The sequence below is a fragment of the Somniosus microcephalus genome, chromosome 3 (genome assembly GCF_052327205.1).
Source record: "Somniosus microcephalus isolate GS21.2 chromosome 3, FLI_Smic_1.0, whole genome shotgun sequence".
NCBI classification, from domain to species: Eukaryota; Metazoa; Chordata; class Chondrichthyes; order Squaliformes; family Somniosidae; genus Somniosus; species Somniosus microcephalus.
In genome coordinates this window covers 27678446-27705955 of record NC_140989.1, presented here as the reverse complement: position 1 = coordinate 27705955, position 27510 = coordinate 27678446, and the positions used below count along the sequence as shown (strand labels likewise).

The window sequence follows — 27510 nt, the reverse complement described above, 5'->3', positions numbered from 1 at the left end:
GGCACTTGTGCGGTGCTAGCTGTTCTTAATAAAAATGACTAGTTATTAATGAACATAACATGGTACCAGGATTGGTAAGATCTGCTGAATATTGTGCAACGCGACATGGAGAATTTGAAGTCACCAGAGCGTTTGAAACTCACAGGAAATGTCGACTACAATTGGCAGACTTTTAAACAACAATTCGAACTCTACATTGCTGCCATCGGGTACGGTACAAAGCCAGACGCAAGGAAAATAGCGTTGCTGCTCACGGTTGCAGGCCCACAGGTGATAGAGGTATTTAATACATTTGTATTTAATCCAGAGGAGAACAGAGGAAAATTAGACGATGTGCTAAAGAAGTTTGATACACATTGTTCTCCCAAAAAGAATGAAACCTATGAGAGGTACTGTGGTGTATGTAACCTGTTCCACCTTAAGAGAACTACCTTAAGAGATGTACTACTTTCTCTTGGCTACTGTATACTGTAATACCGGTGGTGACCACACCGGTATATAAGTGTTGTGTAGGGATTTGCTGGGCAGTTCAGCCCTGACCTCCGAATAGTAAAGACCTGTTAAAAGTTATTCTTGTTGTCTGTGTCCAGTGATTGATCATACGCATAACTGGGACACACAGACTCAACAGCGGCGACGAGTCCGATCTTACCCTGCGGCAGTTTGACATCCAAGGCAGCTTCGTCCTCAGAACGGGCGTCGAGAAGAGGCATCCGCCCTCATCACCCTGCTGAGCACCATCGCACGGGAGGCATCAAGAACCCGGGTTAAAAAGAAAAAAAATTCTGACCATGAAGCCCTCCATCAGCGACAGGCAGTGATCATCCCTTCTACCACGGTGGTGGGTAAGCCGATCAGCGACACGAGCAGAAAGTCGGCCGCGTTGGCTGTGGAGTAGGGGAGGGAAAACGGAGGAATAAGGGCGGAGAACTCGACCACGGCCAGTAAAAAGGGCCGGGCTGCAATCGAGGCCGAGAGGCGCAGCGACTGGGGCAGCTTAAGGCACGAGAGCCGCGGAGAACTCAAACGCAGCCGGTGTAAAGGACCGGGCTGCAAGCGGGGCTGCGAGGCAAAGCAGCGTCGGGGAATTGAGAACCACTGGGGAGGCAAGAACGGCAGCAGCAAGGCAATCGCCATTGCAGCCAGCGGGGGAAGAAGGCAAACGCGGGAATCCGCCATTGTAGTCGGCGGGGGAAGAAGACGAGCGTGGGAAAGACCGCCAAGCGCGGGAAGCCACCATTTTAGTAGGCGGGGGAAGAAGACAAGCGCGGGAAGCCGCCATTTAAAAAAAAAAAATTTTTAAAAACTTGCAAGGATGCCTAAACATAGGAACATTAATACCTTTGATAGCGATATCGAAGATTGGACCACGTATGTAGAACGCATGGAAGTTTATTGTAAAGCAAATAAGGTACCAGATGATGAGAAAGCACTAACCTTATTAAGCTCAATGGGTGCGAAGACATACGGGCTATTGAAGCACCTTCTATCACCAGATAAACCGGCGGATCAGACTTTCGCAAATATTGTTACTGTCCTGAAAAATCATTTAAACCCCACGCCGCTGATGATAGCGGAACGATTTAAATTTTACAGAAGAACGCAGCTGAAAGACGAAAGCAACACTGAATTTTTAATTGAACTGCATAAGCTATCAAAGTACTGTCAGTTTGGAACAGGACTAGCAGATGCGCTGAGAGATAAATTTGTGTGTGGATTGTTAAAAGAAGGAACACAAAAGCGACTGCTTGAGGAGAATGATCTTACGCTTGATAAAGCTGTCACTATTGCAGCATCGCACGAAGCCACAGCGAAAGGCACGGCAGAAATGCAGCTACGGTCACCAGAACTCAGCACCAATCAAATGGTCTTGGGTACAGTAAAATGTTATCGTTGTGGAAAGACAACGCACGATCAGAACCAGTGCTGGTTCAAAAATCAGGAATGCAGAAAATGTGGCAGGCTTGGTCACATAGCTAAAGTATGCCGGTCAGGAAAGAAGACCAGCAACAAAAAGTCACCGCAGGAAAAGTACAGAAAGATACACAAGGTGACAGAGAACAGTTCGAACGAACAGAAGTCAGATTCAGACTCCAGCAGTAATGAACTGGGTAGTCTAAGAGTACACAATGTTGGTAAGGAAGCAGACCTCCAAACAATTTGGGTCACACTTCAGATAGCAGGAGTCCAAGTGAAGATGGAATTGGACACTGGATCGGCATTGACGGTCATGAATAAGAAAGATTACAAAAGGTTATTCCCACATATTCCCCTACGGGATACGGAGATTGTATTGAAAACATACACGGGGCAAAGAGTATACCCCATCGGGAAGATAGAGGTAAAGGTGGTCCACAAGGGCAAAGAAAGCCGAGGAATGGACTTATATGTGCTACCTGAGGGAGGTCCACCACTACTGGGACGGGAGTGGATTAGGAAAATAAATATGGACTGGCATTCCTTAAAAACACTAACGGTAGATTCCGGTAAAAAAGATGTCAAACCTAAACGATTGTCCAGAATATTGGACGATGCTAAAGAGGTGTTCCAACAGGGACTGGGAACACGGAGAGGAATTACGGCAAATATCAAGGTTGAAGAACATGCAAACCCGAAATTTTTCAAAGCCAGACCGGTACCTTATGCGATACGACCTGCTGTAGAAGCTGAGCTGGAAGGGCTAGAATGTTCAGGAGTACTGTCTAAGGTAGACTGGAGTGAGTGGGCCACGCCCATTGTTCCCGTCATGAAGCGTTCATCGAGCAACAAGCCGGGGGAACCGGGGAAGGTTCGCATCTGTGGAGATTTCAAGATCACTGTTAATCCGGTGCTTCACACGGTGCAGTATCCGCTTCCGCGGATTGAGGATATCTTCGCTTCGTTGTCTGGCGGGAAACACTTCACCAAGATAGACCTGGCGCAGGCGTACTTACAGATGGAAGTTGAGGAAGAGTCACGCCAGTATCTCACGATCAACACGCATAGAGGCTTGTACCGGTATAATAGACTGGTTTTTGGAGTGGCATCGGCTCCAGCAATTTGGCAGAGGGCCATGGAGCAGGTATTACAGGGAATTCCAGGCACACAATGTTACCTGGATGATATTCTGATTACAGGAGATGATGACGAGGAACACCTTGCAAATTTGGAACTGGTGCTCACCAGATTGAAAGAATATGGACTTCGAGTTAATCGCCAGAAATGTGAGTTCTTTCAGAAGCGGATCTCGTACTGTGGTCATGTCATTGACCAGGAGGGGCTTCATAAGTCTCCTGACAAGATCGAAGCTGTTGTGAAGGCTCCCGCTCCGGATAATGTATCCCAGTTGAGGTCGTTCCTAGGGTTGATTAACTATTACCATAAGTTTCTGCCAAATTTATCCACGGTGCTGCACCCGCTGAACGCTCTTTTGCAGAAGGGAGTACCATGGAAGTGGAGCGAGGACTGTAAGAGGGCCTTTCGCAAAAGCAAGGCATTGATCACCTCAGAGGAAGTGTTGGCTCACTTCAACCCAACACTGCCTATTCGTTTGGCTTGTGATGCTTCTCCATATGGTATTGGGGCAGTACTCTCACACAAGTTGCCAAATGGCCTGGAGAGGCCAGTCGCGTTCGCATCCAGATCATTGACCTCCGCTGAGCGCAACTATGCTCAGATAGATAGGGAGGCTCTCAGCCTTGTGTGGGGAGTAAAGAAGTTTAATCATTACCTGCAGGGCCAAAAGTTTACGCTTCTGACAGACCACCAGCCGTTGGTATCCATTTTTAACCCTAAGAAGGGTGTTTCGGTGATGACAGCACAGAGACTCCAGAGATGGTCCCTTTTCCTAGGGGCACATCAATATCAGATTGAATTCAAAGGTACAAAGCAGCATGGTAATGCTGATGGGCTGTCGCGCCTGCCACTACCTACAGAGGAGGAGGCACCGACGGTTGACCCTGTTGAGTTATTTCACTCGACCATCATCGAATGTTTACCAGTCACCAATGCAAGTATTGAAAGAGAAACCAGGAACGACCCGACACTGTCCCGGGTCTACGAAGTGACAGTGAAGGGATGGCCAGCACATGGTGATCCACTGTTACCGGCATTCTCAGCAAGACGAGAACAGCTGTCCATCTGTCAAGGAACATTGATGTATGGAACAAGGGTGATTATTCCTCCTAAGTTAAGAGAGAGAGTTCTAAAGGAACTGCATGAAGGTCACCTGGGGGGAGTCAAAATGAAAAGCCTTGCTAGGGCTTATGTGTGGTGGCCGGGTATCGACCAACAGATAGAGGATCTGACAAAAAGCTGCTCAGGGTGCCAAAAAGTGCAAAATGCACCTCCGATTGCACCGCTGCATCCATGGGAATGGCCTTCAACCCCATGGCAACATGTACATATTGACTTTGCTGGTCCATTCATGGACTCCATGTTTTTAATTGCGGTGGACGCACATTCTAAATGGCCAGAAGTGATTAAGATGACTACCACTACCTCGGAAAAGACAATCGCGGTGCTAAGAATGATATTTGCAAGAAATGGATTGCCAGAACAAATATGTTCAGACAACGGACCGCAGTTCGTGTCAGAAGAATTCCAGAAATTCATGAAGAAGAATGGGGTGAAACATTATACCTCTGCCCCATATCATCCGGCTACAAACGGGTTGGCCGAGAGATTTGTACAAACGTTCAAAAAAGCAGTAAAGGCCATGAGCGAAGATCAGATTCCACTACAACACAAGGTGGACAAATTCCTACTGGCATATCGAAACGCCACTCATGCAGTGACAAACCAAAGTCCTGCCATGATGTTCTATAACAGAAGGTTGTGCTCCAGGTTGGACTTGTTAAAACCAAATGTGCGGAGGGAAGTTGAAAACAAACAGTTCCAGCATATAAATAACAAGACCACTCGGAGTTTCGAAATAGGACAACCAGTGTTAGCCAGGGACTATAAAAACGAGAAATGGCAATCTGGAACAATTCGGGCCAGACAAGGACCCCTGATGTACACGGTAGATATTGGTGAAAATGTAATACGGCGTCATGCCGACCAACTGGTAGAATCGAGAACAAGGGTTGAACCCATGGTTACGGCAGAGACAACCGTGGAAGAAGTTAGTGAACCTGAAGCATCTACCTCAGAAGTGAATGTACCTGATGATGATGTCCAATCCATAAGAGACCAACTAGATGAGTCACCCCAGCAACGAGAATCAGAGACCCCTGAAAGGCGTTATCCAACTCGAATCAGGAGGCCTCCTCAGAGACTGAACCTTTGAACTGTTTTGCATGAAGTTGTATATATATATATGTTATTATGTTATGTTAAATGGGGATATAACTGTTAAGCTAAAAAGGGAGGATTGTGGTGTATGTAACCTGTTCCACCTTAAGAGAACTACCTTAAGAGATGTACTACTTTCTCTTGGCTGCTGTATACTGTAATACCGGTGGTGACCACACTGGTATATAAGTGTTGTGTAGGGATTTGCTGGGCAGTTCAGCCCTGACCTCCGAATAGTGAAGACCTGTTAAAAGTTATTCTTGTTGTCTGTGTCCAGTGATTGATCATACGCATAACTGGGACACACAGACTCAACAGGTACATCTTCTGTTCTCGGACACAGCAGCAAAATGAGATCTGAAACTGAAAGCACAGACATGTAATTTCTCTGAGCTGAAAGCATCCATGATTCGTGACCAGATTGTGTTTGATATTCATGATAAAAAAGTCAGGGAACGTCTGTTGAGAGAAACCGAACTAACATTGGAAATTGCTGTGAAAATATGCCAAGCCAGCGAGCTAGCTCGAAAGCACGCGAAGACTTTCAGTGAAATCAATAATGATGCGATTGTAATGAGTGATAATGCTGCTGTCGGTGCTGTGTCCTACAAGGGGAAGAAATGTGGGCAGAACAGAAATGAAAAGCAATCGGAGGATGAAATTTTTAATTGTAAACGCTGTGGTTACAAACATCAGTTAAGACAATGCCCAGCATTTGGAAAAATGTGCACAAAGTGTAATGGAAAGAATCACTTTGCCAAACAATACTTTTCAAAAGTAAAAACAAAGAAAGGGCAACGAGTTAATGTGATTGAGGACACTGATTTAAGTGAGACATTTTTTGTACGAATGGTGTCATGTGACAATGTCAAAAATGATACAGAAAATGTGCAGCCCTCAGATATGGACAATGCTGAACATAAAATTAATGCAGTAAAAGAGGACAAATGGATGATCCCACTGCAGATAAATGGAGCATTAGTTACATTGAAACTGGACACTGGGGCAAAAGCAAACTTAATCAGTATGAGTGACATTAAAAACATGAAAGAAAAGCCCCAAATACAGAAAAAGTCAGTACTACTGAAGGACTATAATGGACAGAAAATAGATAGCTTAGGTGTATGCAGACTTAAAGTGACAGTGAAAGACAAAGTGCATCATCTCATGTTTTCTGTTGTGGCTGAAGGACTTGATTCACTACTGGGTGACAAAGCTTGTGAGGACTTAGAACTGGTCAAGAGAGTATACCGTATAAACTGTGCCATAAGCAGACCAGATGACTCAGTGGATTCTGTAGTAAAACATTTCCAGGATGTGTTCAAAGGATTTGGAGTTCTACCATTCACTTACAAAATCCAGCTAAAGGAGGATGCTCAGCCAGTGGCACACGCTCCATGAAGAGTTCCAGCACCCCTGCGTGACCGGCTCAAGAAAGAACTGGACAGAATGACCACACTAGGAGTCATCAGGAAAGTCAAAGAGCCAGCAGACTGGGTTAACTCCATGGTATGTGTAAAGAAAAAGAACAATGATCTAAGAATATGCATGGATCCAAAGGACTTAAATGCAAACATAAAACGTGAACACTACCAGATTCCCAAGCGAGAAGAAATCACCAGTGAAATGTCAGGTGCCAGATACTTTACAAAGCTTGATGCCTCACAAGGATTTTGGCAACTAAAACTGGATGAAGAGAGCACCAAATACTGTACCTTCAACACACCATTTGGCAGGTATTGTTTCCTCAGAATGCCTTTCGGGATAAAATCTGCATCTGAAATCTTTCATAGAGCGATGGAACACATAATTGAAGGTCTGGAAGGAGTTCGGGTCTATGTTGATGACATCATCATCTGGGGCTCCACACTGAAAGAACACAATGAGAGACTGACTAAAGTGCCACAGAGCATACGCCGGAATGGACTGAAGCTTAACAAAGCCAAGTGTCAGTTTGGCATCCAGGAATTCACTTTCCTAGGAGATAATCTATCTGGTAAAGGAATAGAGCCAGATATGGAAAAAGTAAACGCCATACTCAACATGCCCCGACCCACTGATAAAAAAGGAGTGCTACGCATCATGGGGATGATAAACTTCATTGGAAAGTTCATTCCTAACTTGTCAGCCAAGACAACCTGTCTGCGAGACCTACTACATAAAACAAATGAGTTCGCATGGACAGAAAAACATGAACAAGAGTGGATGAACCTCAAAACAGTGCTGACAACCACACCTGTACTCACTTTCTTTGACCCGACAAACAGAATCAAAGTGTCAACGGATGCATCAAAGGATGGCTTAGGCGTGGTCTTGCTACAAGCAGAGGGTGAAGATTGGAAGCCTGTTGCCTATGCCTCCAGGTCTATGACTGATACTGAGTGTCGATACGCCCAGGTTGAAAAGGAATGTCTAGGCTTGGTAGTTGGATTAGAAAAGTTCCATGGCTACATATATGGACTTCCCACCTTCACAGTTGAGACAGACCACAGCCCACTGGTTGCCATCATAAAAAAGAACCTGAATGAGATGTCTCCAAGGATTCAACGACTCATGATGAAGCTGCAAAGATATGACTTTGAACTGATCTACACACCAGGCAAATACATAGGCCTAGAAATTGGGTATAGCCCCGCTTGAGGCGTTAGAACTGGCGCTGCGCAAAGTTTATAGCCAGATGAAACTTATCACTGCCTGGCGAGATATTGGGTTGCATCGCCCCCAAAGGGGATTGAGGCGCTAACTCAGACGTTGCACGGGGCTCCTAAGGCACAAAAGTTCAGGCGCTACCCAATATCGGCGCGGCCGGGCGCAGCGCAGGTGATCTCAATTACCGGAGACCACGAGACTTCCAGGTGCCGGCCGGCTCTTAAAGGGGTGGGTCAGTCAGCCTGAGCTGCTACACTCAACGCCCTGTAGGCCTCAGAATCGGCGCTCGCCCTTCTTTGGTGCAGGAAACTTGGTGAGGATGGAGAAGGTGAGACAGAAAGCAGAGCGCTTCAGCACTGAGGCGCTGGACCAGTTGGTGTCTGCAGTTGAGCGCCGTCGAGATGTTTTGTATCCTGACAATGGCAAGAGGCTGAATCAAAAGGCTTACCGGCGATCTTGGAGGGAGGTTTCTCAAGAGGGTCAACTCCAACAGCATGGTGACCAAGACCCCTGTTCAGTGCAGGAAGAAATTCAACGACCTCACTCGGGTCGTTAGGGTGAGTGTTGGTTATGCAAACTTCTGATTCCCTCCATCTGCACCTAACTTCGAGGACCCTGTTGCCATGATGCCCCAATGGCCATCTGTCAGCAAGCACCCATGGCCCTTTCTGGGCACACACATGGACATTTCACTCAAGGCCACATGTAAGGGCCCTTGCACCATGGGGGGCATGAGATGATCTCTCAAGGCATCATGTAAGGGCTCTTGCACCATGGGGGGCATCAGATGATCTCTCAAGGCATCATGTAAGGGCTCTTGCACCATGGGGGGCATCAGATGATCTCTCAAGGCATCATGTAAGGGCTCTTGCACCATGGGGGGCATCAGATGATCTCTCAAGGCATCATGTAAGGGCTCTTGCACCATGGGGGGCATCAGATGATCTCTCAAGGCATCATGTAAGGGCTCTTGCACCATGGGGGGCATCAGATGATCTCTCAAGGCATCATGTTACAGAACTTCCCCTTCTTTCCCCTGCAGTCCAAGCTGGCGATGATGCGAAAGGAGCAGCATCAAACCGGTGGCGGACCTCCACAAGTGGTCACTCTCACGGATCTCAAGGAGAGAATGCACCAGATTCTTGGAGGACGTCTGTCTGGTCCTGTTACCACTGCAGCTGCCGACCCCATTCTCGACAGCGAGGGTAAGGCTCTCACCTTTTGCAGCTGTCTCCTTCCACTTGGTCCCCCCGCCAGCATGCTTCCTCAGTGTGCCGCAATGTGCCATGCCTTTCCGCCAACCTGTCCTTTTGCTAAAGCCACTCTTCCACCTCCCTGCTTTCAGGTGATGCATCACCAACTGGGGCTCCACGCCCTGAAGCTGCCAGTGCCAGTGCCTCCGGAGGCGAGGATCAGGAGGAAGCCGGACCATCCGTTCCAATCTCAGGGAAGCATACACATGTACAGACTGGGGATAGTAGTTCCCTGGAGGGGAGGGGAGGGGGCTCTGAGGATCAGGCAGTTGCCAGACCAAGCGGCATGCAGCAACGCAAGGGGGGTAGGCAAGTTCGGCCACCGTCTCCCCGGAGGGAAAGGCAGGTAGTGATGACTGCTGCACAGAGTGCAGAGGAGGTGCGTCGCCTGGCTGAAATGAGCACCCAGGCCTGGCTCAGGCACACTGAGCTGATGGCTGCAGTGGGGAGGATGCCTCAGTCAATAGATACACTGGCAAAGAGTGTGTTGGACTTCGGGGCAACAATGGAGAGGACTCTCCAGGGCTTCGGGGCAACAATGGACAGGACTCTCCAGGGCTTCGGGGCAACAATGGAGAGGTCTGTCAAGGGCTTCGGGCCAGCAATGGAGAGGACTCTCCAGGGCTTCGGGGCAACAATGGACAGGACTCTCCAGGGCTTCGGGGCAACAATGGAGAGGTCTGTCGAGGGCTTTGGGCCAACAATGGAGAGGACTGTCCAGGGCTTCAAGGCCGCTATGGAAAGGACTGTTCAGGGCTTCGGACAATCCCTGGAAAGGTCTCTGCAGGGCTTGTCCGAGGCAGTGGAGCGGTCAGCACCGGCCTTGTCCGAAGCAATGGAAAGAACTGTCAAGGGCTGGCTCACAGGTCCTCACTGCTGCCACGCAGTCACTTGCCGGCCTCGTCCACACCTAGATTGAGGCAACGCGAACTCTCACTGCAGCCACCCTATCTGCATCAGCTAGGATCACCCCGGGCCCTTCCAGTCCCATACAAGGCCAGGAATCAGTGGAGCATGCGATTGTGGCGGATGAGCCGAGCCGGTCACCTCAGAGAGCCAGTGTGTCATCCGACAATGGTGCAGGTGTCCTCTCTCGGCAGGTGACCATTCCACATGCCAGCGCTGGCACGTCTGCAGTGCAGCTGCCACCACCTGCAGTGCACACTGCTTCCAGCCATGCTCAGATCAAGCATCCTGCGTCCGCACCCTTCAAGCCCAAAGATCGGCCAGGCCGTCCCTCAGGGGCTTCTGCGCTTCCAGACAGTCAGCAGGTGTCCCCCAGCCTTCACCCCGCCACTGGGGTTCAATTATGTAGGAGCAGCAGGGAGGGAAGGGGCCGAGCACGAAAGAGAAGTCGTTCTCTGATGGGCCTTCAATAACCACAAAACTAGAAGTTATAGACTTAAACAAGTTGGCTTTTAATCACTAAGATCAGAGCTAACATCTCAACATGCCGACTGGTTCACAGGAATGAGTCATACAGATCCTGGGATCTTTATGTGAGAGAAGTCAGGGGCGGAGCCAAGAGCCAAGACCTGGAACCTCCCAGGTTAGTCGGGAAAGAGGAAGTGAAACTATACACAGTGGGGGAGGGTAATATACATGAGTGCAAAATGAATACAGGAGCAAGACAAACAGATTTCATTACATTCATCCCTTCTATAGATTTAGTCCATCGGGGTGATGTTTCTTAAAAGTTGGTATAAGTGAGTCTGTCAGGAGGTTTTGCAGTTCTCAGTGATCGGCGCAAAGCCGGTTGGGGTGCCTCTAGGGGAGTGGATTCTGGTTCCTCCGCTGTCCGGGCCTCCGCAGTGTCTTCCAGGTTATCTGCAGTGTCCACCAGGTTAAAGTTGGGTATTGATACCTCTGGGCGTCCTGTCTCTTTGTAGTGTAGGTCTTCATCGGGTAGTCTCCCATCGTTCTCTCCGCTCCCCGAGGGAGCGAGGTCTTTTATGGAAACAGTGTCCTCTCGCCCGTCAGAGTATTCGATATAGGCGTACTGAGGGTTTGCATGGAGGAGCTGTACCTTTTCCACAAGGGGGTCCGCTTTATGGCCTCTCACGTGCTTCCGCAATAGTACTGTCCCCGGAGACGTCAGCCACGCGGGTAGAGATATGCCCGAGGTGGATTTCCGGGGTAAAACGAACATCTTTTCGTGAGGGGTAGCGTTAGTGGCAGTACATAACAGAGACCTTATGGAGTGGAGCACGTCTGGGAGGACTTCCTGCCAGCGGGAGGTCGGAAGGCCTTTTGACTTTAAGGCTAACGTGACAGCCTTCCAAACAGTAGCATTCTCCCTTTCCACTTGCCCATTACCCCGGGGGTTGTAGCTAGTGGTTCTGCTAGTGGCTATCCCCTTCGAGAGCAAGAACTGGCGCAGCTCGTCACTCATGAATGACGTCCCCCTATTGCTGTGTATGTAGTTCGGCATGCCAAACATGCAGAATAGATTACAGAGACACTTGATGACCGTGGCACTGGTCATGTCTGGGCAGGGAATGGTGAAGGGGAAGCGGGAATATTCATCAATGATATTGAGGAAGTATACGTTACGGTCGGCAGAGGGAAGGGGTCCCTTGAAGTCCAGACTTAGGCGCTCGAATGGCCATGTGGCTTTGATAAGGTGTGCACGGTCAGGCCTGTAGAAACGAGGCTTGCATTCCGCACAGATGCGGCAGGCTCTGGTCATTGCCCTGACCTCCTCGATGGAGTGGGGCAGATTGCGGGACTTTATAAAATGGTGTAGTCAGGTGACCCCTGGGTGACAGAGGTCGTTGTGGAGACCCTGTAATTTGTCCGTATGAATGCTGGCACACATTCCCCGCGATAGGGCGTCTGGGGGTTCATTAAGGGCTCCCAGCCTGTACATAATATCATAGTCAAACATGGATAGTTCGATCCTCCACCTGAGTATTTTGTCATTCTTGATTTTCCCCCTTTGTTATTAAACATGAAAGCCACCGACTGCTGGTCGGTGAGCAGGGTGAAACGTTTGCCGGCTAGGTAGTGTCTCCAGTGCCGCACTGCCTCCACTATAGCCTGTGCCTCCTTCTCGACAGAAGAGTGCCTGATTTCAGGTCCCTGAAGGGTTCGGGAGAAGAAGGCCACAGGTCTCCCAGCCTGATTGAGGGTCGCAGCTAAGGCAAAGTCTGACGCATCGCTTTCAACTTGAAAGGGAATGCATTCGTCCACTGCACACACTGCAGCCCTTTCAATGTCCTGTTTAATACTGGTGAAAGCCTCCCGAGCTTCAGCTGATAGTGGGAAGGACGTCGATTTAATGAGGGGTCGGGCCTTATCAGAGTAATTGGGCACCCATTGGGCATAATACGAAAAAAATCCCAGGCACCTTTTTAAAGCTTTGGGATTGTGTGGCAGGGGCAGTTCCTTTAGGGGGCGTAATCGGTCAGGGTCCGGTCCAATTACCCCATCTTCCACCACACAGCCGAGGATACAGAGACGGGTTGTGTTGAAGACACATTTGTCTTCGTTGTAGGTTAGATTCAGCTTTAGGGCAGTTTTTAAAAATCTCGCAAGATTTAGATCGTGGTCTTGCTGGTTGTGCCCGCAGATAGTGACATTGTCCAGATAGGGGTAGGTAGCTTGTAGTTTATTCTCGTCAACCATGCGGTCCATCTCACGTTGGAAGACCGAGACCCCATTTGTTACCCCGAAGGGCACGCTGAGAAAATGGTAGAGGCGTCCGTTCGCCTCGAAGGCAGTGTATGGGCGGTCCTCCGTTCTAATGGGGAGCTGGTGATACGCGGATTTGAGGTTGATAGTCGAGAAGACTCGGTATTGCGCAATCTGGTTGACCATTTCTGATATGCGGGGTAAAGGGTAGGCGTCCAGCTGGGTATAAATATTAACAGTCTGGCTGTAGTCAATTACCATCCATTTCTTTTCGCTATTTTTAACTATGACTACTTGGGCACGCCACAGACTGGTACTGCATTCAATAATGCCTTCCCGCAGGAGTCTGTCCACTTCCGCCCTGATAAAGTGTCTGTCTTCCAGACTGTACCGTCTACTTTTGGTCGCTATGGGCCTACAGTTCGGAGCGAGATTAGCGAATAAAGAGGGCGGGCTGATTTTTAATGTTGATAGGCCGCAGACTGTGAGTGGTGGCTGGGACCCGCCATATGCTAGCGTGACACTTTCATGGTGGCACTGGAAGTCCAGGCCCAAGATTACATTAACACAGAGTTCTGGCATCACGAGGAGTTTAAAATCCTTGTAGTCCGTGCCTTTTACAGTCAGTGTTACCACACAGTAGCCCAAAATGTCCGAAATGTGGGGCTTAGCAGCCATAGCAATTCTGCTCCGTGTAGGGGTTAGCGTTAATGAGTGCCGCCGTACCAGGCTAGGGTGGATAAAACTCTCGGTACTCCCACAGTCAATTAAGCATTTTGTTAAATTCCCGTTCACCTGTATGTCCATCATAGATTTTGTCAACGGGTGTGGCCTGGATTGATCCACCATGATCGAAGCCACTGTTGGGCCCTGGGCGGCCGTTGAGTCTAGAAAAGATGGCGGATCCCAAGATGGCGGCCCGCACGGCACGCACGAGGCGGTGACGGAGTTGGAAATCGGATTCCCCCTGCAGACTTTGCTAAAATGCCCCTTTTTCTTACATTTGAAGCATGTAGCGTCCTTCGCTGGGCATCGTTGTCTGGGGTGCGTGGCCTGGCCGCAGAAGTAGCATTTCGGGCCTCGAGACATTGCCGCTGTAGTAGGACTCTTGGGTGAACTTCTGTGTGGGGACTCCGGCGGTGTAGAGCTGGTCTGAGACCTGGATGGGGAAGATCGCTGATTCCAAGATGGCGGCCCGCTCGGCGCGCACGAGGCGGTGAGGGCCGCATGGCCGGAAGAATAAGAGTCAGAGTTTTTCTGGGCCACGTCCAGCGATCGCGCAGTGGCCACTGCCTTTTTTAAGTCCAGGACCTCCTTTTCCAGCAGTCTCTGCCGGATATAATTAGATTTGAGGCCCGTGATGAAGGAATCGCGGACCAATTCGTCAGAGTACACGTTGGCCGTCACGGCCTTGCAGTTACAGTCCCGGACCAAGTCCTTTAGGCCCTGTAAGAAATCGCCCATTGATTCCTCAGGTCGCTGCCTGCGTGTAGCCAGCAGATGTCTGGCGTACACTTCATTTACCGGCCTCTGGTATTGGGCCTTCAGGATAGTGATGGCCTCCGTGTAAGAGGTGGCGTCCCGGATGAACGAATAAATCCGATGACTAACGCGAGTAGTCAGTAGACTCAGTTTATCTACCTCGCTAGCGGATGAGGCCCCCGCGAAGAGTTCGAAGCATTTGAGCCAGTGTCCAAATTGATTTGATGCTTCAGCAGAATGTGGATCCAAGTCCAGATGCTGTGGTTTTAGGAGTCGATCCATTCTAGTATTCTTTAGTGATTAAAATTGATGTGCCTTCAATAACCACAAAACTAGAAGTTATTAACTTAAACAAGTTGGATTTTAATCACTAAGATCAGAGCTTACATCTCAACACACCGACTGGCTCACAGGAATGAGTCATACAGATCCTGGGATCTTTAAGTAAGAGAAGTCAGGGGCGGAGCCAAGAGCCAAGACCTGGAACCTTCCAGGTTAGGCAGGAAAGAGGAAGTGAAACTATACACCGTGTGGGGGAGGGTAATATACATGAGTGCAAAACGAATACAGGCAAGACAAACAGATTTCATTACAATCCATCCTAGTATTCTTTAGTGATTAAAATTGATGGGCCTTCAATAACCACAAAACTAGAAGTTATAGACTTAAACAAGTTGGCTTTTAATCACTAAGATCAGAGCTAACATCTCAACACGCCGACTGGTTCACAGGAATGAGTCATACAGATCCTGGGATCTTTATGTAAGAGAAGTCAGGGGCGGAGCCAAGAGCCAAGACCTGGAACCTCCCAGGTTAGTCGGGAAAGAGGAAGTGAAACTATACACAGTGGGGGAGGGTAATATACATGAGTGCAAAACGAATACAGGATCACGACAAACAGATTTCATTACATTCTCCATCAAGGGGCCAGCAGTAGAGGGAGGTGCTGAGACATTTCTTTGGCCAAAATCAAGGAGACCCTCACCTGTTGGAATTGTTGGAAATAGTTTGTTTAGTTTGGCGGCTTTGCCAAAGAGTTAACTGTTATTTTGTTAGTTATGGTTTCTGTTGACATGACGTTGTTTTGCTGTAATGAAAGACTTTTGTGACAATAAAGAGAAGTTTAAATGTGCTATGGTGTACGTGACTAATTACAGTGATGCTGGCCTTCAGAGGCTTTGAAACATCCAAAGTGCGCAGCAGTTACGACACTCATCATTCCACCAGAGGGGCCTCGATATGAGTCCTCATGAGCCTGTGACGGATGGCCGTTCCACTTTCAGGAGCCCTTCCATCTTCCTCCTCCTCCTCGTCCGCATGCTCCTCCTCCTCCTCCTCCTCCGCCTGCTTCTCCAGGGTCAGAGGGAAGGTGATGAATTGACGCCTTCGCCTATAAAGGGCAGCTGTAACTTGCCGGATGCAGCAGTGGACTGCAACCTGAGAGATATTCGCGATGTCCCCAATGGCTCACTGAAAGGATCCGTTGCCATAAAAATTGAGGCCAACAGTCAGTTTAGCGGCCACCGACAGAGAGGTCATGCACCGTAGACGCGGCTGCAGATCCTCAGCAAGCAGGTGGCACAGCTCAGTAACAACGTCCATCCCGAATCGGAGCCTTCGCACACACTGCTCCTCCAACATGTCAAGGTATGACACCTGCTGCCTAAAGACCCTCGCAGCATGCCCTCAGATTGGCCAACCTCCATTGCCCCTCCTCCTTCTGGCCAATCCCGGCCCTCTCTCCCGCCGTCTCTCTGCCCCTTCAAAGTGTTCGGCCATGAGGCCGTGGCCCTCCAAAGCATCTCCCATTCCGATGCCAGTTGGTCAAAAGGCTGTTAGGTCTAGTGCTCCAACTGCTCCGGACAGGTTTGAGGGTCCCAAGTACTCTGATGCTAAATTCCAAAAACTCTGCTCCACAGTAGCTCACCAACTCTCTCCACCAACGATCGCAATGAACAGGCCAAGTGGCTGAAGCTTCTGTACTAGAGCTGTCCCCTTTAAATAGCGCCCCCCGACTCTGAGAAGGGCCTGCTAACGCTCCTTCGAACTGTCACTAATAGCGCTAGGCGTAAAGGCTAAGGGCGCCACCCAATATCCGCTCAGGCGCCCCGAAAAGGCGTTGCACAATGAAATGACATCATGATCTGCTTGCGCTCGCGGGCGCGCGCAAACACTTAGCGCAGGCGTTAAATGTATAGTCAATATGGGAGTTGTCGCTATCTTCATTGCGCCCGCCCCAACATTAGGTTACGCCCCAATTCTCGGTCTCTTTAGGCGCTAACCGCTGGCGCAAACAACCGAATTTCTAGGCCATAGTGTTAGCAGATGCACTATCCCGAGCACCCACAATGAGTCATGTGAGCTCTACTGAAGAAGACGTGGATGTTCATGTGAGTATGGTCACTGCTGCGCTGCCCGTGTCAGACACAAAATCAAAGCAAATAGCAGAAGAAACAGTAAAAGATATAGTATTACAAACAGTAATAGAGAACATTCATCATGGTTGGCCAAAAGGTTCCTGTCCAAAATATTTTCACATAAGGTCAGAATTGAGTGTCGCAAGTGGACTATTACTAAAACAGAACAGAATAGTCATTCCACAGGCTCTACGTCAAGACATGCTCAAAAGGATTCATGAGGGACACCTCGGAATTGAAAAATGCAAAAGGAGAGCAAGAGACACTGTTTATTGGCCTGGCATAACTAAGGACATTGAGAACATGATAGGCAAATGTGAGACATGTCAGAAACACCAAAACAAACAAGCAAAGGAACCAATGATAGTAGCTGACATACCAGCAGCACCATGGCAAAAGGTTGGTATGGACCTTTTTCATTTAAATGGTAAAGACTATCTAATAGTGATTGACTACTATTCTAACTATCCTGAGATGGCGCTGCTCTCAAGCACCACAGCAAGCAGTGTCATATTGCATGTGAAATCCATCTTCGCCAGACATGGAATTCCCAGGATTGCCGTTAGCGACAATGGTCTGTGCGTCAACTGTAAGGAGTGGCAACAGTTTGCAGCACATTATGACTTTCAACACATCACATCCAGTCCTTTGTATGCTCAGTCGAATGGTAAGGCAGAGAAAGGTGTTCAAGTTCTTAAGCAGCTACTGAAGAAAGCGACAGAAAACAAGTCTGATCCTTATCTCGCCCTGCTGAGCTACCGAGCCTCACCTTTAGACTCTGGTTCTTCACCTGCTGAACTCCTAATGGGTCGCAAGTTGCGTACCACGCTACCCTGCTGTGCAAAAGAAAAGCAGAGTAAGGAACTGAGACAGAGACTTCAACTGTTAAAGCTGAAACAGAAATCATACTATGACAAGTCATCCAAAACTCTGAAACCATTGACAAGGGATGATGTTATCAGGATTGAAGATCCAGATGTATGGAACAGGAAAGCTACAGTTCTTGAGGAAGTAGGACCAAGGTCATACACTGTTAGAACTGAGGAAGGACAGATTCTCAGGAGGAACCGCCGTTCCCTCCTAAAAACACAAGAGACTATCGAAGAGCAAATCGATGACAATGCCGCAACTGAATCTTGTCACTCACCACCAGAACAATCTAACATAAATACACATACAGGCTCTCATGAAAACACATCAGACTTACCTGTGCTGAGAAGACCCACACGTGAAGTAAAAAAGCCTGATAGACTTAATCTTTGAGTACAAAGAAAACTACATTGAAAATGTATTGACTGTTGAAGATGTTTATGTTGTTATGATTGATTGATACTGATTTTGTTTAACCTCAAAGAAAAGGGGATGTAATGATCAGTAACCTGTTATTCCGGAATGGTACACTAGGTGGTGCTGTATGTATATAAGAGTGGGCTACCCACGATGCACCAGGCTACCCACAAGGCAGCAGTCAAGATGGATGCCTCTACAGATACTGTACCTAGTCCACATGTGCTCAATAAAGTGTCTAGCAAAAGCTAGCTGTCCTTAATAAAAACGACTAGTTATTAATGAACATAACAGAGAGTATTCCATCACACTCCTGATTTGTGCCTTGTAGATGGTGGAAAGGCTTTGGGGAGTCAGGAAGTGCGACACTTGCTGCAGAATACCCAGCCTCTGACCTGCTCTTGTAGCCACAGTATTGATGTTGCTTGTCCAGTTAAGTTTCTGGTCAATGGTGACCCCCCAGGATGTTGATGTTGGGGTATATGGCGATGGTAATGCCATTGAATGTCAAGGGGTGATGGTTAGACACTCTCATGTTAGAGATAATCATTGCCTGGCACTTGTGCGGTGAGAATGTTCCTTGCCAATTATCAACCCAAGCCTGAATGTCATCCAGGTCTTGCTGCATGCGGGCATAGACTGCTTCATTATCTGAGGAGTTACAAATGGAACTGAATACTGTGTAATCATCAGCGAACATCCCCGCTTCTGACCTTATGATGGAGGGAAGGTCATTGATGAAGCTGCTGAAAATGGTTGGGCCTAGGACACTGCCCCGAGGAACTCCTGCAGCAATGTCCTGGGGTTGAGATGATTGACCTCCAACAACCACAACTATCTTCCTTTGTGTTAGGTATGACTCCAGCCAGTGGAGAGTTGTTCCCCTGATTCCCATCGACTTCAATTTTACTGTGGCTCCTTGATGCTGCACTCAGTCAAATGCTGTCTTGTTGTCAAGGGCAGTCACTCTCACCTCACCTCTGGAACTCAGCTCTTTTATCCATGTTTGGACCAAGGCTGTAATGAGCCGAGTGGTCCTGGCGGAACCCAAACTGAGCATCGGTGATCAGTTTATTGGTGAGTAAGTGCCGCTTGATGCACTGTTGACAACACCTTCCATCACTTTGCTGGTGATTGAGAGTAGACTGATAGGGTGGTAATTGGCCGGATTGGATTTGTCCTGCCTTTGCTGTATCCAGTGCACTCAGCTGTTTCTTGATATCACGTGGAGTGTATCGAATTGGCTGAAGACTGGCTTCTGTGATGTTAGGGACCTCAGGAGGAGGCCGAGATGGATCATCCAGTCGGCATTTCTGGCTGAAGATGGTTGCAAGCGCATCAGCCTTGTCTTTTGCACATGCGTGCTGGGCTCCGCCATCCTTGAGGATGGGGATGTTCATGGAGCCTCCTCCTCCCGTTAGTTGTTTAATAGTCCACCACCTTCACAACTGGATGTGGCAGCACTGCAGAGCTTTGATCTGATCTGTTGGTTGTGGGATCACTTAGCTCTGTCTATAGCATGCTGCTTCCATTGTTTAGCATGCATGTAGTCCTGTGTTGCAGCTTCCCCAGGTTGGCAACTCATTTTTAGGTATGCCTAGTGCTGCTTCTGGCATGCTCTTCTGCACTCCTCATTGAACCAGGGTTGGTCCACCCGGAGGTGTAATGGCCAGGAAACACGGAAATGTGTGTTTTCTCTAGGTCCTGCTGAATTTAACAGCAGGCCCTCATTTAAGTTTTTTAACTCTGTTTCCCGGACGGCAGCCGGCCAGATTGAGCGACAGACTACCTGTCGGGCAGGAAGGCCTACGGTGCTAGACCGCAGCCGGGGAGCAGAGAGGAGGGAGGGGGCAAGACATTGGGGAAGGGTGCTAGAGAGCACATTGAGGGGGCCATGATTCAATCGGGGGGGCCAGAGAGGACACGGTGTGGGGGCGGCGGTGGGGGCCCGGCTGGAGAGGACATCGGGGTGATCATGATTAGATTGGGAAGGCCGAAGAGATCAGCTAAGTTTGGTGGACCAAGGGAAGCACTCCAGCTCTTCCTGCCCACAAGCAGTGCTGTAAAGACACTCACCTGATGGATCCGACCCTTTTCGCCTTCCATCAGCTACCGGCGGGGTTCCCGAGCCCTGGGGAACCAAGCCATCAGGCGTTAATAGTAAAACTCTGGTTAAAATTGAGGCAAGCAGCCTCATTAAAATATTTTAATGATAGACCCACCTCTGTAGAGTAATCGCTCATGCCACCCCCCACCCCCGATTAAAACCTGTAGTTGGCACATTGGAGGCCAGGTGGGATCAGGTTTCCTATTTTTGAATTTTTAGCCCTCTTGCCCCTCTCCCACCCATCTTGGTGGTTCTAATTACCCCCAAGTCTCTGTATTTAGACTTGAACCCACAATCCTTTGACTCATAGGCCTGAGTGGTAACCACTGAGTCACAGGCCTTACCATGGCATAGTGCTTTCCACTCTTAACTTGAGGTGTCTTTTCAAGAAAGTAGGACTAAATCGACATTAGGATTTTTATTTGAAGTACTAGGAAGGAGCATAAACAATGGCACAAATCATAAACATCTGTTTATTTGATTGTCATACAAATGACAAAATGGTTTGTGATGGTATTGGACGGCCGTGCTACCTAAAGCTAGCATCCCTCAAGAAGATCAGATAGATGGAGTGTATTTCTATTCATACCATTATTAGAAATGTTGTACTTGAAACCTGTTTTAATAAGATGTGTGCAATATCATGCTGTTTCAGAAAAGCAACAAGTGGTGTTTTAACTGTGGAATTCCAAACCCATCCTATCGAGTATACTTGTGAATTTTCATCCAGGAGGGTATGTTTTAAAGAAACTATTTTATTTGTGTGTTGATAAATTTACAGTGGTGATGTTTGAAATGATAACAGAAAATGGAATAGTGACTTGAGTTTGTCATTTATCAAAAATAAGTGTATGCAGTGTAGTGTCACCAGGATCGTAATGTATAAATCTCCTACTTTACAGCTGCCATTTTAATAGAAACTCTATTATTTTAAAATTCCACATTCCCCACATATCATAAGTAGTTCAGCCTAGCTTGATAGGTTCTGAAAACATACATGACAATGTCATCATAACCTTGCAGATAGGCAGCGCTGTCTGTGGTCTGTAACTCCCACATTATATAAATCCCCAGCACATGTGTCGTTGGTCCACTTCATTTTCTTCCCAGCCAAAGGTCCTTTGCTCCTCTTTGAAACAAAATTACTAGCCTCTCTACAGGAGCATTTTAGATTAAGCGGACATCAGAGTATTAAACATTTTGTTATTGGATCTGGCCTGTCCGGGATCTTGTGTTTCTTTCTCGGATTTCACAGGATGTTAAGGTGTTGACTCAGGTTGGTATTGGCTGATGAACTTCCAGAAAATCGGCATACATGATTATGTGCATAAGCAGGGTTTCTGCCTCACTTCTGGTGAAGTTATGGCGGCAAAGCAGGGGTATCTGAGGAAGATTCCCTGCCAAAAAAAAAAGAAAAGCTTTCGGGAAGAATTTTAACTCCTGGGCGGGAATGCAGCCTAGCGATCAGCTGGCCTATTCAGGAGCAGCAGTGGGAGGCGCAGCTGATTTTGAAGGCCAAGGCACATTATTTAAAATTTGCAGTGCTATGTGGCTAGAGTGGGGGAGTGAAACTAATTGGATAGCTCTTTCAGAGCCGAGATAGGCACGATGGGCCAATTGGCTTCCTTCTATGATGTATGTGATAAATCCATTAAGTGGAACAAGGACTCAAAGAGGCGATATCGTAGAATTAACACGAGTACTTTATTAACAACTGGGAAACACGTTTACAGACAGCCTGCATCAGCATCCTGGCATTCCACCTTGTGCTGACCTATACAGGAAGCAACCCTCTGACCTTAACAGGAAGCAAACCTCTGACCTTAGTAGCAGCATTGGCTACAGCACCACCTGGTGGATAACCTTAATCATAACATCCCAGATTACTATATCCCTCCCCCCTTAAGATTTCAGTATGAATTTCTTAACAAACAACCATTCCTGAGGGTCACATAAGGAGTCTCCATTCATCATGTTCCATACTTGATTAATCTAACAGTTCAGTATCAATCTCTCTGGTGGCTTGCGAGCCCTTTGTGAACGTCTAACAGTAAAGTCCCTGCTTGTTTGTGGTGAAGCCACCAGCTGCTCCTGAACAGTGCACAGAGTATCTGACTCTGCAACGATGGTTTCCTCTTGACAGATAGGTTCCTGTGGAATTATCTCTGTCCCTGGTGGTGGCACTACAGATGCACTTGGATAACTGGGGGCAACCCTGTCTTCAGTCGTTGCATCTGGAACCTTCATTTCAATTTCCCCTTGTCTGGGAAGTATCTTATCTACATGTCTGCGTACTACCCTACCATCTCCCAACATGACCTTGTATGATACTGGACCTGTCATTGAGTCTATGAAGCCAGGAATCCACTTTGGTCCATAACTGAAATTCCTGGTAAGGATCGCATCTCCTTCTCCAAAACTTCGGCTCTTTGTTCTTTTGTCATGGTTCTCTTTTTGTTTGTTTTGTCTGTTTTCCATTTTCCTTTTTAGGTCTGGGTGGACAAGGTCAAGAGTGGAGCGTAGTCTATGACCTAATAACATCTCAGCAGGAGGGAGTCCTGTGGTGGATTGAGGTGTTATTCTGTAGCTGAACAGAACCTGTGACACTTTGGCTGCTAAACTCCCTTCTGCACTTTTTTTCATCATCTCCTTAAATGTTTGTACGGCTCTCTCCACAAGTCCATTCGAGGACGGATGATATGGAGTCGAGGTCACCTGCACTATGCCATTTTTTCTCAAGAACCCTTTTGTCTCTATACTCACAAAACAAGTGGCATTGTCACTCACCACGATCTCCGGTAGCCCTTGATTACTGAAGCTCCGATGCAGGCAGTCTATAGTAGTAGTGGCGGAAGCAGAATTTACAGGATAAACATCCATCCATTTGGAATGTGCATCAATGATTATGAGGAACATCTTCCCCATGAATGGACCCGCATAATCTAAGTGCAATCTTCTCCATGGTTTATCCGGCCACTCCCAGGGGTGGAGAGGAGCCGCTGCTGGTGCCTTCCGGTGTTCCTGACAAGTGCTGCATGTCTTGACTAGATTTTCTATCTCCTCATCTAGCTTTGGCCACCACAAGTAACTCCTAGCCAAGGCTTTCATACGCGAGACCCCAGGATGACACTGATGTAGTTGCTCTAGGATAGACTGTCGTGCTGGCCGTGGAATAATCACTCGTGCTCCCCACAACACGCAACCATCCTGCACACTCAGCTCTGTTTTCCTGACACTGTAGGGTGTGAAGTCAGCCCCTTCCGGATGCTGTGGCCATCCCCTCACCACATATTCTCGAACTCTAGACAGTACTGGATCTTTACCTGTCCATGTTCTTACTTGCTCTGCAGTCACAAGTGCTGTATCAGTGTCCTCCAACATCAAAACTCTGTCCTCTGGAGCTGCACGGATAGGTGTGCCTGGCAGTGGAAGATGGCTCAAGGCATCTGCGTTCCCATGGTACTTGCCCGCCTTGTAGACGATGACATACTCATATGCCCTCAACGTCACTGCCCACCTCTGGATCCGGGGTGACACCATCTGTGGAACTGCTTTCATTTCGTTGAAAAGAGAGAAAAGAGGTTTATGATCGGTGCATATGGTGAACTTCCTGCCATATATGTACTTGTGGAACCTCTGTAACCCAAACATTACTGCTAACCCCTCTTTGTCTAACTGGGAATAGTTTTTTTCTGCTGGTGTTAGAGTTCGGGACATAAACCCTATTGGTCTTTCAGTTCCATCTTCCATGCAGTGTGAAAGAAGTGCCCCCACCCCGTAAGGTGAAGCATCACAAGAGAGAATGATGTCTTTCTCTGCATTGTAGTGTACCAGCACATCCGACGACAGCATCAGTTTCTTGGACTGTTCAAATGAAACCCCCTGCTCCTCTCCCCACTGCCACTGTGTCTCCTTGCGCAGTAGTTTGTGAAGAGGTGCTAACACAGTTGACAAGTTTGGTAAAAATCTGTCATAATAGTTCAGCAGTCCCAGGTAAGCTTTTAACTCAGCCACATTTGTAGGAGCAGGGGCATCCTGCAGTGCTTGTACCTTCTACTTGAGTGGATGGAGCCCAGTGGCGTCCACTCTGTGTCCCAGGAACACTGCCTCATTCCCCAGGAAAGTGCACTTACTCCTCTTGAGCTGGAACCCTGCCCTCTCCAATCTCTGTAGTACCTCTCTCAGAGTGCTCAGATGCTCCTGGTCGGTTCTTCCCGTCACCAGAATGTCATCCAGATAGATGGAAACATGTGGAATCCCTTGCAGTACACCTTCGATTGTCCTCTGGAAGATAGCTGGACTAGATGAGACACCAAACGGTAAGCGGTTATATGTAAACAAGTACTTGTGTGTATTTATGGTGACATACTTCTTTGATTCGTCATCCAGTGTAATCTGCAAGTAGGCATGACTCATATCCAACTTGGTGAATTTCTTTCCTCCAGCCAGGTTTGCAAAGAGATCCTCTGTTTTGGGAATAGGATACTGCTCTAGTTTGGACACCCGATTGACAGTCAATTTATAGTCTCCACAGAGTCTTACCGAATTGTCTGGTTTTACCACAGGTACTATGGGAGCTGCCCATTCCGAACATTTCACCGGCTCCAGTATGTTCTCTCTCATTAGACGGTCAAGCTCAGCCTCTACCTTTGGCTTCATGGCATAAGGCACAGGTCATTGTTTAAAAAACCTTGGCGGTGCCTCCTTGTCTACATAAATCTTAGCTGGGGGGCCATTAAATGTGCCAAGTTCCTCCTTGAACACACTCTCATGTTCACTCAACACTTCTTGCAAAGTCAACTGTTTGCCCACATCTATTTGATGTACTGCTCCCCAGTCTAATTTAAGTTCTTTTATCCAGCCCCGACCTAACAGGTTTGGTCCGGTACCCGATACTATAACTACAGGTAGCTGTTCCACTGTGTCCCTGTGTTGCACAGTTACCTTAGCTGTACCTAATGTCGCTACTCGTTCACCTGTATATGTTTTAAGATGCAGGGAGCAAGGCTTTAACTCTGGAACTTTTGCACGGTTCCACAATTTTGAGTACTCTGCCTTGTTCATTATGGTCACGCCGCACCCTGTATCCACTTCAAAGTTCACCTTAGAGTCATTTACTGTCAGTTGCAATGTGCTAGGGGCCACTTTTGGAATGTTCTCTAACATGCTATACATTATGAACATGTCCTCTTCCTCAGCTTCCCCGCTGATGTGGTGTGCTCCATGTTTTTTCACTTCTCTCCCTTGGTTTTGCTGTCCTCCCCCTTTTGGTTTGGATTCCTCCACAGGTGATTTCGCCCTGCAAGCTCGTTTTATGTGTCCTTGTTTCCCACACTTGTAGCACTTTTCCTCCAGAACCGGCATTCACTCGCCAGGTGATCGCCCTTGCATCTATAACATGCCTTCACATGCTCACGTTGTGGTTTCTGACGCATGTTCAACTTGTGTAGCATTAGCCCTGTCTGAACCCTGTATTTCTTTTACATCTCGGTTCGCTGTCTCTATGGCTTGAGCAAGTTCCAATGCTTTTTCATAAGTAAGCCCAGTCTCGGATAATAATGTACGCTGCATTCGGTTGTCCATAATTCCGCAAACTAGCTTATCTCGCAGCATTTCCTTCAGGTTGTTCCCATAATTGCAATCTTGTGCTAATTTACGCAACACCGCTACATAGTCCATTACGCTCTCTTCCTCTTTCCTGTTCCTTGAATTAAACTTGAACCGCTGTACAATCTCACTAGGCTTAGGGTTGAAATGTTCTTTTAGCAAAGCCACTAATTCAACAAATGATTTGTCTCCAGGCTTTTCAGGACTGAGCAGATTTTTCATCAACTGTAGGTTTGGCTTCCCACTGAACTAAGCAGAATGGCTTTCCTTTTTCCGGCATCATTTATTTCATTTGCTTTGAAAAAATAACCCAACACTTCACAGTATTCTTCCCAGGTTTGTGCTTGAATATCAAAAGCGGAAACCGTTCCTACCATGGCAGCCATGCTCTCTTCCAGCTTGTAGCTAACTTTAGCTCGTGATTTTGTTGTTTAAATGTCCCGGCAGACTTTTCTTCTTTATGCAGGGTACTTAAGTTGCCTCGTCGCCAAATGTGATAAATCCATTAAGTGGAACAAGGACTCAAAGAGGCGATATCGTAGAATTAACACGAGTACTTTATTAACAACTGGGAAACACGTTTACAGACAGCCTGCATCAGCATCCTGGCATTCCACCTTGTGCTGATCTATACAGGAAGCAACCCTCTGACCTTAACAGGAAGCAAACCTCTGACCTTAGTAGCAGCATTGGCTACAGCACCACCTGGTGGATAACCTTAATCATAACATCCCAGATTACTATAATGTATGATTCTATGGCCCTAATATTTATGGGGAGGCGGGGAGGGAGTGCGATACTGGGTGGGGGGGGGCGAGAGGAATCCCGGGAATATGGAGGTCCTGCCGAATTTAATAAAAAGGCTTCATTATCAATTTTTTATTCCGTTTCCCACGCTTCTCCTCCCTCCTCAATACAATCCGGCACTCTTCTACTTCCCCATCCAAGCTGACAGTTTTCTCCCTCTCACCCCCAGCATCTTTCTGCCCCTGACACTTTATTTGAAGTTTGCAACAAAGGTAAAAGTGTAGCAGGAGAAAAATCCCAGTCACACAATTTTAAAAATTTAATTCACAGGTTTCACATATTTCTGTGGGCTGCCCTCTGAAGAAATACATAAGAGTACAAAGGTATGGCATATCTTTGCATTTGACTTTGTAATTTTGTTCCATTTCAGCCTTCCTTTCACTTTGGTCAGGAAAATGAGTTGATCAAGTACCGATGCTGCCTAGAGTTGTTGGAAATTTCATCACGTCACTTCTCACCTCCTACTGCGCTGCCCCCGTGTTCCCGCCGTTGGTCACCCAACATGTCATCCATTACAGGTACCGCCTTCCCACGCTAATTGGAAAGCAGACAGACTCTCCTTTATCCCATTGGATGATTCTTGACTCTCAGTCAAACAGCCTTTTTCCCATATTCAATATTTTTATAACTAACAAACAAAAGTGTTCAAAGAAAATGAAAAAAAACACAATTTGTTTTAATGACCTTATGAATTTTCTCCAGGGTTGATTGCAACAGTGTCCTGGAGATTAATACTCAATTCCTGGAGACTCCAGGTCAATCCTGGAGTGTTGGCAACCCTAATGCTGCCCCATAAGGTGGCACGCATACATGGGAAGCAATGTTTCCTTTAAGCTGCGTGGCCGCGCAGCACACTGCAGCTCCCGTGCAGCCAGCTCACCGGCTTTTAAATTGGAAAATCCGCGCATGCACATTATTTTGAATGGGCTGCGCAGCCCACTTTTGCTCCTCCTGGCCCCACAAAGAAAGTAAAAAACAAAAGTTAAAATGTAAC

At 47.7% G+C, this 27510-nt stretch overlaps 1 protein-coding gene across 1 annotated transcript in view; it reads left to right on the top strand.

The window, feature by feature from the left end:
* The window catches only part of LOC147120926 (cation channel sperm-associated auxiliary subunit epsilon-like), a 196855-nt gene that overhangs the window by 76071 nt on the left and 93274 nt on the right, over positions 1 to 27510 (top strand). Inside the window, exons 9-10 of the mRNA XM_085979704.1 lie at positions 20758 to 20836; positions 26787 to 26839. Of these exons, the coding sequence (XP_085835830.1) occupies positions 20758 to 20836; positions 26787 to 26839 (132 nt within the window). The remainder of the gene's footprint in view (positions 1 to 20757; positions 20837 to 26786; positions 26840 to 27510) is intronic.